We start from the raw sequence: 12,958 nt of genomic DNA on the forward strand, positions 1-12,958 counted from the left end.
GAAAAAATGGCTAATCCAAAAAAAGAGGTCAAGATTCCTAAAATTATGCACATTGACTTTGTTGTTTACTTGTAGCGCAGAAAATATTAATTTATTCTTCATGTGCTTTTTTTTTTTACAGCCTGTAATTCCAACCAGTCCAACAAGCAGCTCTACAACACCAACAAGTACAATGGGCATATCCTCAAAAATGGAGAACTCGGCACTCCAGGATGTTTTCATTCTGTCTCCTATGTCAGGACTTTATGGCCCCAGGTATTTATATCCTAATGAATTTGAGGTTTTGAAAAATAAAATTTTACACTTCAATTTCACTAGATTAATAAAAACAAACAAATAAAAAGCCCCACAATCAAACTAAATATTTAGTAAAATTAAGAGCTAGAAATACATTAAGCAGCATATAATTATTTTGAAAGACTTCACTTTCACTTAGGTAGATACCAGTTGAGCAATACGTAGGTTTAGTCCTAAACCAAGAAAGCATTTAAAGAAGTCTTTAATCATTTAGCTTTATTTACTTTTATGTGACCACTTGTATCTTATTCTAAAGCAAGCATTTCTGCAAGGGAAACCCTTGCCTTCTCATGTTATACCAATTCCTTATGCTCCCTCTCAAATACTAGAAAACTCCTGAATAACTATGTTAAAATGGAACCTAATGATTATTTCATTAATTTACACTTGTTGAATTGATTCACTTTTATGAAAGTTCACACACATAGCGTTTCAATTACAGGACTTTTCATTGTTAGCGTTTGGGAGAGACAGTTTTACGCTTTAGCTTTATCATAAAATGGTTAATTTCTCCATAATCTTCTGGTTTACTGTTTTTAGAGATGAAATTGGAATAATGTCTTGTGATGACATCAGCAAATTTGGAAAGTCTGGAATGAAAGGCTCTGAATCTCCGAACTATTTTCTGGAGCATGAAAGTGGGAAATACTACACCTTAATTGAAGGTGAAGGTCACCCTGTGGGCTCTGAGTATGAGAGAAGCAGAGCTACAGGAGTGCGGAGAAGAGAAAAAACACCCACTCACGGTAGGCTTGATTTCTTTAAAATTGCTAAATTGACCAGATTTACAAATTGTGTTGTTAACACTGCAACACCCCCAAATACCTGTCATTCTTTTTTAGACCATGACCTGTTGGCTCTAAATACTAGACAAAAGTTTATGTGAAGGAATAATTAGTATAATTATAAGCTAACATTCAGGATCAGGAGTGTGTAAGATATTTAGTCTGCAGTGCACACTTAAAATTTTGAATGAGACTTGAGTTCATATTATTTGGATAGCTAGAATCTTGATTTTACTCAGTTTCACTCACGAGCTCTTGGAGATTATTTTAGTCGCAGTGTTCTGGACTGTTAAATTTCAATGGAGAGCCTGAAAAGACTTACCTGTGGTATAAAAGTATCTATAAGATGTAAGGCCCTCCAAAATTCAGTGCTGTATTAAATGGATATAATTACACTAGTAGTATCCTGCAATGCATTGTTAATACTAGAAATATCTTTCAAAATCTTAGAATGGGGACTGCTTAAATATATAAGATGCTATTAAAAATAATAAACTCTGGTTTTATACAGAAATTTCATGTGTATGTAAATCTCTGAGGTGTACAGGTATACAAACATATGTGCTTGTATATGAGTATATGTATCTATATAAAAGGTATTGCTGAAAATGAATTGATGAAATTATTTTGTTTCTCTGTTAAAACTGATTTGCTCGGTGTTTGGTGAATTTTAGAAGAATACTACTGAAATACAGCAGTGTATTCTCCATATATTTGCAGTGGTTTTATTTTCAAGGCAGTAAGTTATTTTTGTAAAGTTTACAGACTTAAGATAAAAGATTTCTTTTAAAAACTGTAACTATATTTGATTTTGAAAATGGCATTATTTCTGAGCCTCAGAGAAAGCAATGACTCCTCCTTCTGATCATAGCATTCTGTATGGGTAGGTTCTATCTTTTGAGATAGATAGATAGATGTGATGCCGTCAATCAGTACTTCGTTCACGTGCTCTGAGACTAAGGTTTTTTCCTTTCTCTCATTTTGTTAAAAAACGTTCCTAAATTTTTTTGTCTTTGATATCTAGGAAAGGGAAAACCTCTCACAAGCTCAGAGTAGTAAAGAAAAATGTCTATGAAGAACACAGGTAATAAAAACATAGTGCAGTTCAATGGAGATAATACCAAAGGCAGTTATAGTGGAAGATCCAGCCGAGTAACAGCCGAAATGGAACACAGTTGGGGAAGAAAAAGAAAAATCTTTAAGCACTTCAGGCACTGATTCCGTTGGTCTGCCACAGAACTGGTTAGTCTCTGGTGCAGGATTTGATACCATGGATGTTATTAAATGTAGTTTCCCATGCTTCTTTCAGTTGTTAGTACTTAGAGACGATGCAGCTTTCTCTTCCCTGTTCTCAGACTGAGGTGTTGTTACCACCATAAATGTTAGAAGAGAGGGCAACTGATGGCCCCAGATGCCAAAACAGACTTTGATAGTTAAGCTGTACATGCATTTTCTTCTGTCAATAAATGTTTGCTGAGGTTTTCTTATTATATCTATGATATATCTATATATCATATATCAGATATATCTATATTATATCTATCAGATATCTATGGCATAGAATATATAACTTACCTGGGTTAAGATTTCAACTGCACTACCTTTTGGTTAAGATCAGCTAATGAGTGACACTTAAGTAATTTCACCTGCTGTTTCAAGAGCTGAGAGGGTAGAATTCAAGTCTGAAAATATGACAGCTGCAAGGATACTTCAAATTACGTCAAGCTGCAGTGATAGTTCACTGTAGCTAGCAAGTGATAATTCACTGTAGCTAGACTTTCCCAGCAAAGGACATCCAACTTTCCAAGTGTTGTTCTTTTTTGTCATTCTAACAGTTTGAAAGAAATCTTAGCTTATGTTTATCAAGTAAACAGAACTTTTGTCCTGTTTTTGTATTTTGCTAACTGCAGCTGGATTTATGGTAAAAAAAATGGCAAAAATCAATTGTAAAATGAACAGGATCATGTTTATATATATATATATATATATATATACACTACCTTTTCAGAATAGGGAAATTCTAACAGATCTTTGCTATATGTAGGATATTTTTAGTAACTTGTACAGCAGCCATATACATGCTTGAAAGAGCTGTAACACTGAAGAGTAGGATTCAATCTTAAGACTAGTAATACTCAATCTTTATATCCCTGATCAATGACATCATTTTATAATAAAATTAGAATGAAAGATAGATCTTAACTGTGATTAAAATTGGAGCCAGATGGATGTATTTGGCTTACTTTCATAAGTTCATGCTGCATGATGACTTAAAATGTTGGGCTCTGTGCCTGATCCCAGTAATAAGCAATATTTTTCTTGTGTTTATGATGGACAGTTCTGATTTTCTGTAACTTTGAAAATCTAGAAGGAATTTTATTTTAAAGTCTCAGGAATATGCTTTTGTTTCAAAAACAATTGTTAAACCAGAATTATTTAAACTACAGATTAAATTAATCTGTCAATTAACAGACTTCCAAATCCAAATTTTGTTCTACTGTAGTAGAATGTTCTGTACTTTTTGACTTAAATGTACATTTGAACCATCAAAGTGACGATATGTCTTTCGGTGGAAAGACAGGATTTATGGTAGATCCAATAAACACGTATCTGATGCTGGAACGGGATAGCCATGGGCAAAGTAAGGAAAATAAAACTTCTGAAGTCTTTCACGGTTGAGCAGATGCTTTCATTATTGCTAGGACTCGCACAAACCACAGTTCAGAAATTCCTGCCATGGACTTACCAGAATTGAAGCGATTATTAGAAACCAGTCTCTGTTGCAGCTGGTAGGTGGAAGGACAGTCAGGCAGATGAGGTGCTCAGCATTGATAATATATGCAAATTCCAAGGAGGCAAATAAGAAGTCCACTTTCTCAAACCATTTGTGAAAATTAAGCTTGTATTTATCATTGCTGCAGTGCATTTTTTTTTTTTTTTTTACCTAGAGTTATATTCTAATATTAGTCCGACTCTAACATGCTATGGTGTTTAGAGTTCTTGTGGCAATGCATATCAAATCTCTTCTGTTTATGTGTTAAAGAGACGAAAACACCATAAATAAGTTTTGGGGTTTTTTCTTTCAATTTATACTGGTATGCTTGTACACAATAATTTTCTACTCCTCAAACAGATCCAAGTTGCAATGTTGAAACAGTTTATAGCTTACATTTGTTTGGGAAAGAACTTGGAAGTAAAATAAGCAGTATCCAAAATCGCTAGTTCCTTTGTTTGGCTTGTGTGTTTCCTGTCCTAAATTTCTATTTTTGACATCGATTGTGCTGTGGAATCTGGTATTTGTGTTACAAATCTCTTCAGAGCTTCAGACCTTTCTTCTCTTTACAGAAATACTGCTAAATTTTATTATGATGATCGTAATTTGTTATGTGCGTTCTTATTTTCATATTTTTGTTTTTGAATTTATAATCTTTACTTGTTTCTCATTCTTTTCCATATTACAGATTCTTCCTTTTGTTTGATTTGTTGGGGGTTTTTTCTTAATTAATATTGTTCTTCTAATGGCAAATTTGAGATTAGGAGTTGAATAATACATTTGTAGTTAAAGGTAGTTTCAACTGGTAGGCAGACAAGGAAACTACATATATTTTCCACACAATTAGTTATACAGTAACTTTTATGGTATGAGCAAAAGTATATTATGGGAAAATATCAGTACTGTAGGTATATGTTACTCATTCAATTTTCAGAAAATCATGTTATCCAGAAGCATATTTGTCTTATATACCTGTTTGTTCTTAAATCCTCCTAACATTTTAGTAGCTAAAAAGCTGTATTTTGGAAGAAAAGTGAATAAAAAACTATATTAGCGTACAAATAATCCACAGAAAATACTTTGTCGCTCTAATCAACCTAGGGAAATTGATAATGAAAAAGAAACTCTTGTTGACATTTAAATTCTGTAATTATCCTAGAAACAGAACAGTAGCAAACTACTTTAAAAAAAATTGCTGGAGTGCTAAAGAAACACACTAAATTTAGTCAGCTGGTATATGGAAAAAGGCATCTTTGGCTTTATGGGTCAGACAGAATTTAACCCATAATCTAGAGGGTGTGTTTTGTGATAATAATGCACACTGACAAGGCCAAAGTGCTAATGCTTTATAGTCAGTTTTGTAGTATTCCTCATTTAATGGCCTGCTATCAATGTTCTACTGATACCGTAGTAGGGAATGACTAATGCACGTTAATATCTTACAGCCACAGTGCCATAAAATCGTAGTAATTAAAACCCTAATGTCTGAATCTTCTTTTTGTTGTTGTTACCAACCTGCACTCTGTTTTCTTTTTAAGGCATTTGAAATTTACATTCCTTGAAGCTATGAGATCCCCTCATTACTCACTGTGTGTTTTTCCAGGTCAGATAGGTTTTACTGTTTAACTGATAGATATGTAATGTTGTATCTGTATTAATAGTCTTTCTAGTTTTAGTAAAGCATATTAGTCTGTTTAAAAACTGCTTCTCTCTTTATTCTAAACCACCTATTTAATGAGTCAGGAAGTTTTTACAGAACAGAGTTTAAAAATAAATTTGTAACCTGCTTTACATTTACAAGTGCTTTCACCGAAGTCAGCGGTACTTTTCTTCAGATCGGTATAATGAAGAGGAGAATCCGGCATATATGATGTTTATATGATCCTGAATGCTACAGCTTTAATAATGTATAGGTGCTGATAGAAAGGATTGCTCTGAAGGGTCTTGTCATGCCTGTAACTTACAGGCATTACTTACTCTACAGCCTTCTATTTTTAGTCTTCAAAAATTATATTGGTTTGTCTTGAATTGTTTCCAGGAGATTTAAGGCCTGTTTCTATGCCTACTGAGTACAGTTGGATAGGGGAGTCAAAAGAACAAAACATGTACAAGAGGGGAAGCAGAGGTGAGTATTATTTTTTTTTTCTCTGCTGTTCTCCAAGTTTTTTTTTTTCTTTGTTACTTAAGAAGCATGAAGATATTGCAGGAACCAAATCTATTTTTCTTGAGTGCCACGGAGAATATAAAAGAGCCTGTTTAGTATCTCGGGTTTTGTGTTTCTATTTCTGAAAATTAAAAAGTTTGTATTAAAAGGAGGGATTTACTCTATCTAATTCTACCATAAAGAAAGAGAAACATCAAGGGAAAAAAGACTTATAAGATTCAGATATATGTTAATAGCAATCAGTTCTTTGTCTGCACAGTTCTAGAAAACAATAAGTGACGTTATAGATGTAAGGTAATGTCCTTTGAGACACATTTTGATTATTATGAATGAATATTTGAAACCAGAATCAGCAATTGTACTGTCACTGTTCAGACCAGCAGTCCTAATCATATAAATTTCTATTGATTCTAGTGGGAATTATGAACTTTGGGAGAAGCATGGTGATAGCAAAGTTCCTTTTTTTCCTTTTTTTCCTCTGCTAAAAAGTGATTATATAATTCAAAAGAATATTCTTCAAATGTGCAAATATATTTATTGTTATGCCAATTGTTAAAGATTCTTAAATAAATAGTTTTTTCAGAATCTTTTAGGCACAGTGTGGGTAGCTAAGAGGAGTTCAACTTACAATATGACAAAATTGAATTATATTCTTGAAAATTAATACAGGACTTTAAACTGCCTTTTTCAGTAATCTTCCATTCCAAGAGAAAATAAATTTCATTTAAGGCACAAGACTTCTCTGATTTATTCCAAATCTGTTGATTTATGTTTAGTTTAGACAGATTCCTTTCCTTAGACTTGTTGCCTGGCCAGTTCCCATTTTGAAATTGTGCCCAAGTATACTGCACATCTCCTTAATACCATTATTCCGGTTTGTTAGGTTCCTTGAAATTACAATCCTTGCCTCTGTAATGGTCCCAGAGATACTCCCTGCTTGATAAAATTCACAAATATTTTATGTGTGTGCTCACTTTCACCTCAAATGGCAGGGGGTGTCAGTAAATGTGGTACCGAGTCCAGTGCAAGCCCTCAGAATTCATTTGACATTCACATGACTCTTTCCAGTTTAACAATACCAAGCGATGATCTTGGACATTTCACTGAAACCTTTTGGCTGTATTTATATTTTCTTTGTTACACAAGCCATACGATGTAGACTAGCTTCATATTATCTGTCACACAAGGACCTGGGTATGCACCACCATCTTCTCTGTGCCTAGGTTTTGTGCCAACTACTTAGTTTGCTCTTGACTGGAACCTTGGTACAAATAAGTTTTGTTTGCAGAGGAAAGAGCCTCAGATGAAGTGGGGAATTAACCGAGCTGACAATACAGATGCAGCCAAAATGGTTCTCTGTTTGTTTCCTCTTACTAATGTTTCTTTTTTCTTTTCTTCCCTCCAACAACTGACTCTGAGAATTCACTCCTGCGATATCTGAGTGATGACAAGATACTGGTCATCCAAGAAGAGCCTTTGACACAAAAAGACAACAAAAGGGACACAGGTCGTAGGTCAAGGAAAAAGGGCAAAAACACAAGCAGTCCAAACTACCCTATTAGTCCATCTGTGTTGACATCTACTATTAATGTTAGGCTTGAACCTGGACAGCAAGATGTCTTGAATTTCTCGCTAGCAGAAAACAATACAGTTCCACTTTATCACGTAAGTACATAACAAAAAACCTTATTACATAAAGTACATGGAAAAACGCTAAAATTTTTTCTTTTAGGATTGAAACAGGTATAAAGGCATATTCTTCTACTTTGTTTTAATGTTGTATTTTATAGTCCAAGCAAGTTGCTTAATGTCAGTATCACGATAGCTTTCACATAAGAACAGTCTAGACAGAATGGAAAAATGCAAGGCAAGGACCATTTGATATCAGATGCTTTAAGTAAAATAGTGCTCTTAATTACTCAGTCTCACTGAGTTTAGTTTAATTTGACCTTATAATTTTTTCAAAGGTTCATAAGGATCCCATATGCAGCCTCTGATAATAATTAATTATAGATTAGTTTATATGCTTTTTATATTTCCACTTCAATCATTATGTCTTGTAAAAACAGACAACCTTAATGGAGTTACTGTTTATTTAAATTGCAGTACCATGGCCAGAGTCTAGTAATGTGAATTTGTTCATACTGATAATAGAGGGAATATTTTGGACTAAAAACTATGGAGAAGATATAATTCATTGGACGAATGACTGGCCAGTTCTTGTAGCCACCATGAAAAAGCACTAGGTTCTCATGACTGTCGGCTAGTGCAGAATTTCTGTGTACTGATTTGGATGTCCTGAAATAATCAATAGTCCTCACTGTTCATGCTTTGTATGTGTATATTGCCTTTTATAGAAGCATTCTTAAATTTTACTCATGGTCCTACCTTTGGGAGCGGACTGCTCCATTCTCGTGACACAGAGTAGTGGCTTCAAAGTATTTTGTGCTCAAACCTTAATACCTTCAGGGCAGTTTCTTACTGAAAAAAGCCTATTTCCTCCCCACATTTGGTATGGAAGCTTTTCAAGGTGTATTTATTTTCCAATCCTGGTGAATTTCCTCCTAGGAAGACATAAGTGAAAAAGCAGGACTTGTATCAAGTTTCTTTGGACTTTTTTACATTTGGGGCTTCTACTTGGTGTTTCTCTCTCTGAGCAAAATCTTGGGAGATGACTATATTTGCATCAAGTCTGAGAGCTGAGTAAGGTTCACCTAAGGGGATACATTTGAAATATAGCCAGCGATTCATCTCTGTTGCTGCAAGCTGTCAGCATTTGATAGTCTAAAGATCAGACACTTTTCTTCTGTCTTCAGGAAACTTAAGTTTCCCTTTCCTATGCCACTTGAAGTTAGTATTTTTGGAAAAGGTGGAAGGTCTTTTTCCCCAACTTCAGAGAAAGTCAAGTAGTTTATAAATCAAGTCATGTGATTGTTTAGCAAGAGATGTTTATTCTGTCCATAAACTCTTACAGAGATTATCGAGATCACAAAGTCAAGGAAAAGGATTTCAAATCCAGAGAAAAAAGCAGTAGCTAGTTTACTCGGATGAATGAGAAAATTATTATGCAAGTCTGCAAAAAACCAAACAATATTTTGTAATTTGGTAGATGAATCAACGGGGTTTAGTTAATTTGAGAGTGATGGTTGTCTGTTGACTCACCTGACTTCTGAAGAAAGGTAAATGGGTCATATGGGGTAAGATGTTAGTTGCACCCTTTAAATAATGGTAGTTATTGGTTAAGTTCCCAGAGTCAGGCCTGTTGTCACATGATTTATTTTTCATCATCAATGCAACCTCTGTTTAAAGTTCCAAGGCAAAATAGATTTCCTGGCAAAGTTGAGATAAAAGTCGCTGTTTAACTCAATTAAACCAGAATTTAACACTTGAGTTTGTTAGGTAATCATCAGATTGAATCAGATCTACTGCCCTTCTAGCCTAGCAATGACAAAAGTCATAACTTCAGAGGCAGATGTTAGGCAACAGATGAATCTCACCAAAGTAGTCAGAAGTTGATAGTCCTGAAGTGGATACTCTTTCAAAAATAAAAATGGCATTTCTCTTCAAGATTAATGTGCCACATATTCACCATGATTTCAGAACTGAAGATATATTATCTTGCATGATTTCCATACCATCATATGAGCTTTGTGTTCTGTATAGCAGTTTGCAGATCACTCTATACAGAAAAACAACCAGTTGCACATTATGGAAATATTATTTTATCTTAATTGTCTACAATTTATAGTACGCACTTTTAAATTATTTTTGTCAACGGTTTTCTGTTTGTAGGTCACAGTGACTAGGAGCAGTTCTTCATTCTGTGTCTTTCATTGTGTATTAAAAGAATTGCAACTATTTGAAACAGATGTGATAAATTAGTAATATGATATTGTATGATAACACAAAAAATATGATAAAAGAACCTAATGACATAATATGTCAACTGTAAAGCATCTGAAGGAAATGCAGGAAACTGGAAAAAAGGCAGTATCATGGGAGGAGGTAACTTTACATGTAGTGGTTGGTCTACCCAAAAAGTCAGTGCAGTACGTGTTGCATAAACTCTACTATAATGTGCAGTAATTACAGAGGAGGACACATGTAAAATGATTATTCATGGACTGACAGAGTGGTATAAATTCTTTTATCACCATAAATTTTCTGAACACCATTAGAGACAGGCCTTTGCAGTCCTTCAGCAGATAGTCATAAGAATTGGAATATCTCAGGCACTTAGTCAACTGCCTTATAAATATACAAGAGGAACTGAGTCGACAAATATACAAGAGTTGCTGACACAGGTTTTGTGGGTTCTTGCCAGTACAGAATCATTCGTATTAACAACATCCTTCCACTTTGAGAACTGAAAGAATTCTGAAAAGCAAAGCAAAAAATTGTTTGGCATATCTATCCTGAAAGATAGCTACCCAGAATGAAAATTTTAAATATCAAAGAACATTTAATGGCATTTTGATATCAAAAAGGAAGAGAAAAATAACATAGTTGTGTTCCTAGATAGAAATTTAGGTTTTAAGTAGATCATCTAATTTCCTTAATATCTAAAGGTGTTACCAGGATTTTCATAAGTATTTTAATATATTCACTTGTTTGGATAATGAGATTTCATTCTATCAAGAATTTGTTCTACAACAAGACTAAGGTTAATTAAAAGAAGATACTTCTAAACTTTACCTAACCAAATTACTGTAAAACAACTTTTGCTACTTTCTTAATAAAAAAAAAAAAAAAAAAATTTTCAAAAGCTAGGGACTTCACACGTAATACATAGGTAAGGGAAGAAATGAAAATTTTTTTATGGAAGTCAAAACTGTAGAACTGTAATAATCAAATTTCCATTAATTCCTCTACACTTAACACATGCCCAGAACAACTTTTGGATATAGATCAAAATTTCAACCCAGATAACTGCTTTGGAAAATGGAGATGATAATGTTAAATAGGATCTTAATCATCTTTAGTAAAGGGAAGGTGACAGTGTCCTGTAAGCAAACAAGTATGACATGATGGAAGGAGAAATTGAGATACACAGTGTCACTTAGCTATTGCTTTATTTTCTAAGCACTTACATAAATACAGACAAAAAAAAAAGCTCTTAATTAACAGTAGTTTAAATTACCAGACACAGACGTAAGAAGTTTTACAAAATTGGTAATTGCACAGATTCACCACTAGATTAATGCTTTGGAAGGAATGTTGATTTGGAACCTAAAATTAAACAATCAGACTGATTTCATAAGTTGCTGTGAGGATGCAGAGTTACTATATAAAATGGATATTTAGGTAATGCAATACTGGCAATATGCCCAGGATATAAAATGATGCATAAAGCTATGTTGCAGTAAAATGTTACTGTCAAGAAACACTGCCCCTTTCAGGGTATATTTATAACTCTAATTTAATTGATATGTAAGGCTGTGATGAATGTCACAGAATCTGAGGAAGAGTCAATTACAATTAACATGGCTGTTATAATTAATTATTAATCAATAGAATATTTCTTAGAACATGACTTCCTATGTTTACTAATGCTTCACCTCTGAAGTGACATTGTTTACCATACTAAGCCTAAATAGTGAGGCATATGTAAATATCACAAAAGTATATCCATTATAGCATTGCTGAAATACAGTATTGGAATAGACTCTGGGCTTACAAGAACAGAGTTAAAATCTGAATATGTTTTTATTTTATATTACCAGAGCTCATTCTGAAGAAAATTAACTTATCAAGTAGGACTCCTGCACAGTAGACCAGATGTACATGAGAAATTTTTCATTTTTCCCCATAAAACAAAACACAAAAAGTCTTGAACGGAAAACACTTTCCATCTTTAAACTGAGGTTCAGGATTTTCAAAAATTCTAGTGAACTGTACATTTTCTGCTGCTCAGTTACATTTTGCTCTACGGGAACCAGCTTCTGTCTGGAAGGAATATTGAAGTTCTTATTCCAGACCCAGTCTGAAAATCCACATGGTGTTCAACTTTGTGGTTTTACTGCCTCAGATTTGCACTAGTTTCTGAAGCTCTGAAATTTAATTTGCTGGTTACTACATTAAATTCTCAAATAAGATAATGATCTCTCATCTGGTTTTACTGGGCAAAAAATGTTCTGGGCCTATTATCTACAAAGTAATTGCATATTTTGTAATATCATATATTAAGAAATTGGATTATAAACTATTGAATCTTCTAGATTTTTTGTGAATTAGAATTCACTGTGTAGAAGAGACTTAATTTTTAATGAATTTTAAGAGAGATTCTTTCATTTCAATATTTCCTACATAGTAAAACAGAAATAATGGCTGCTTTAGGGTAGTCATTGAGAATGTTATGGCAGTAGTCACTTTTTATTTTAAAGATAATTTGAAGCATTATAGTAGTTTAGAGTTAGTCATTGTTTCACAGCACTTGCTTAACTTGCTTTTTATTTTCTTCCTGCTGATCACAGGAAGTTGGTAACGCATGCCTTTTAGCACAGAATGATGTAAATGCTATTTAACTGTTCTTGGAGCTGCAGAAGGCAGCTTGACAAATGACATAAAGTTTAATTGTACACGCTGAGAACTAAAATGTGTGCAAAAACAATGTAGATCTGTTTTTTTTTCTGTAATGCATGCATGCTGGGATGTGCCAGATGTTCCAGACACTTTTTTTGGATGATAGGCAGTCTGAGTGCTACTGTGATAACTATAATAATTAAGATAGTCTGGGAGAATCATATGTATTCAGCTCCATATGACTGAAGGAGGAGTCTTTTATTGCCAGTTTTGTAGGAAAAGTGTTCATATTTTATTTCTTCCTTCCTGGTTTTTCAGGAAGAAACAAAACTGTGCTAAGTGTCAAGGATAAATTACTTCCTTCAGAGTTTTATTTCCTTTCTGAATTGCTGAATAAATTCTATCTTTGCTTTTTAT

General features: G+C 33.7%; 1 protein-coding gene across 1 annotated transcript in view; it reads left to right on the top strand.

Annotated features, from left to right (window-relative positions):
* The window catches only part of LOC103906244 (connector enhancer of kinase suppressor of ras 2), a 217,434-nt gene that overhangs the window by 156,777 nt on the left and 47,699 nt on the right, over window positions 1-12,958 (top strand). Inside the window, exons 10-13 of the mRNA XM_019474318.1 lie at window positions 122-255; window positions 838-1,043; window positions 5,894-5,979; window positions 7,430-7,684. Coding sequence (XP_019329863.1) covers window positions 122-255; window positions 838-1,043; window positions 5,894-5,979; window positions 7,430-7,684 — 681 coding nt within the window. The remainder of the gene's footprint in view (window positions 1-121; window positions 256-837; window positions 1,044-5,893; window positions 5,980-7,429; window positions 7,685-12,958) is intronic.

The sequence above is a fragment of the Aptenodytes forsteri genome, unplaced genomic scaffold (genome assembly GCF_000699145.1).
Source record: "Aptenodytes forsteri isolate BGI_AS27 unplaced genomic scaffold, ASM69914v1 Scaffold72, whole genome shotgun sequence".
Classification (NCBI taxonomy): domain Eukaryota; kingdom Metazoa; phylum Chordata; class Aves; order Sphenisciformes; family Spheniscidae; genus Aptenodytes; species Aptenodytes forsteri.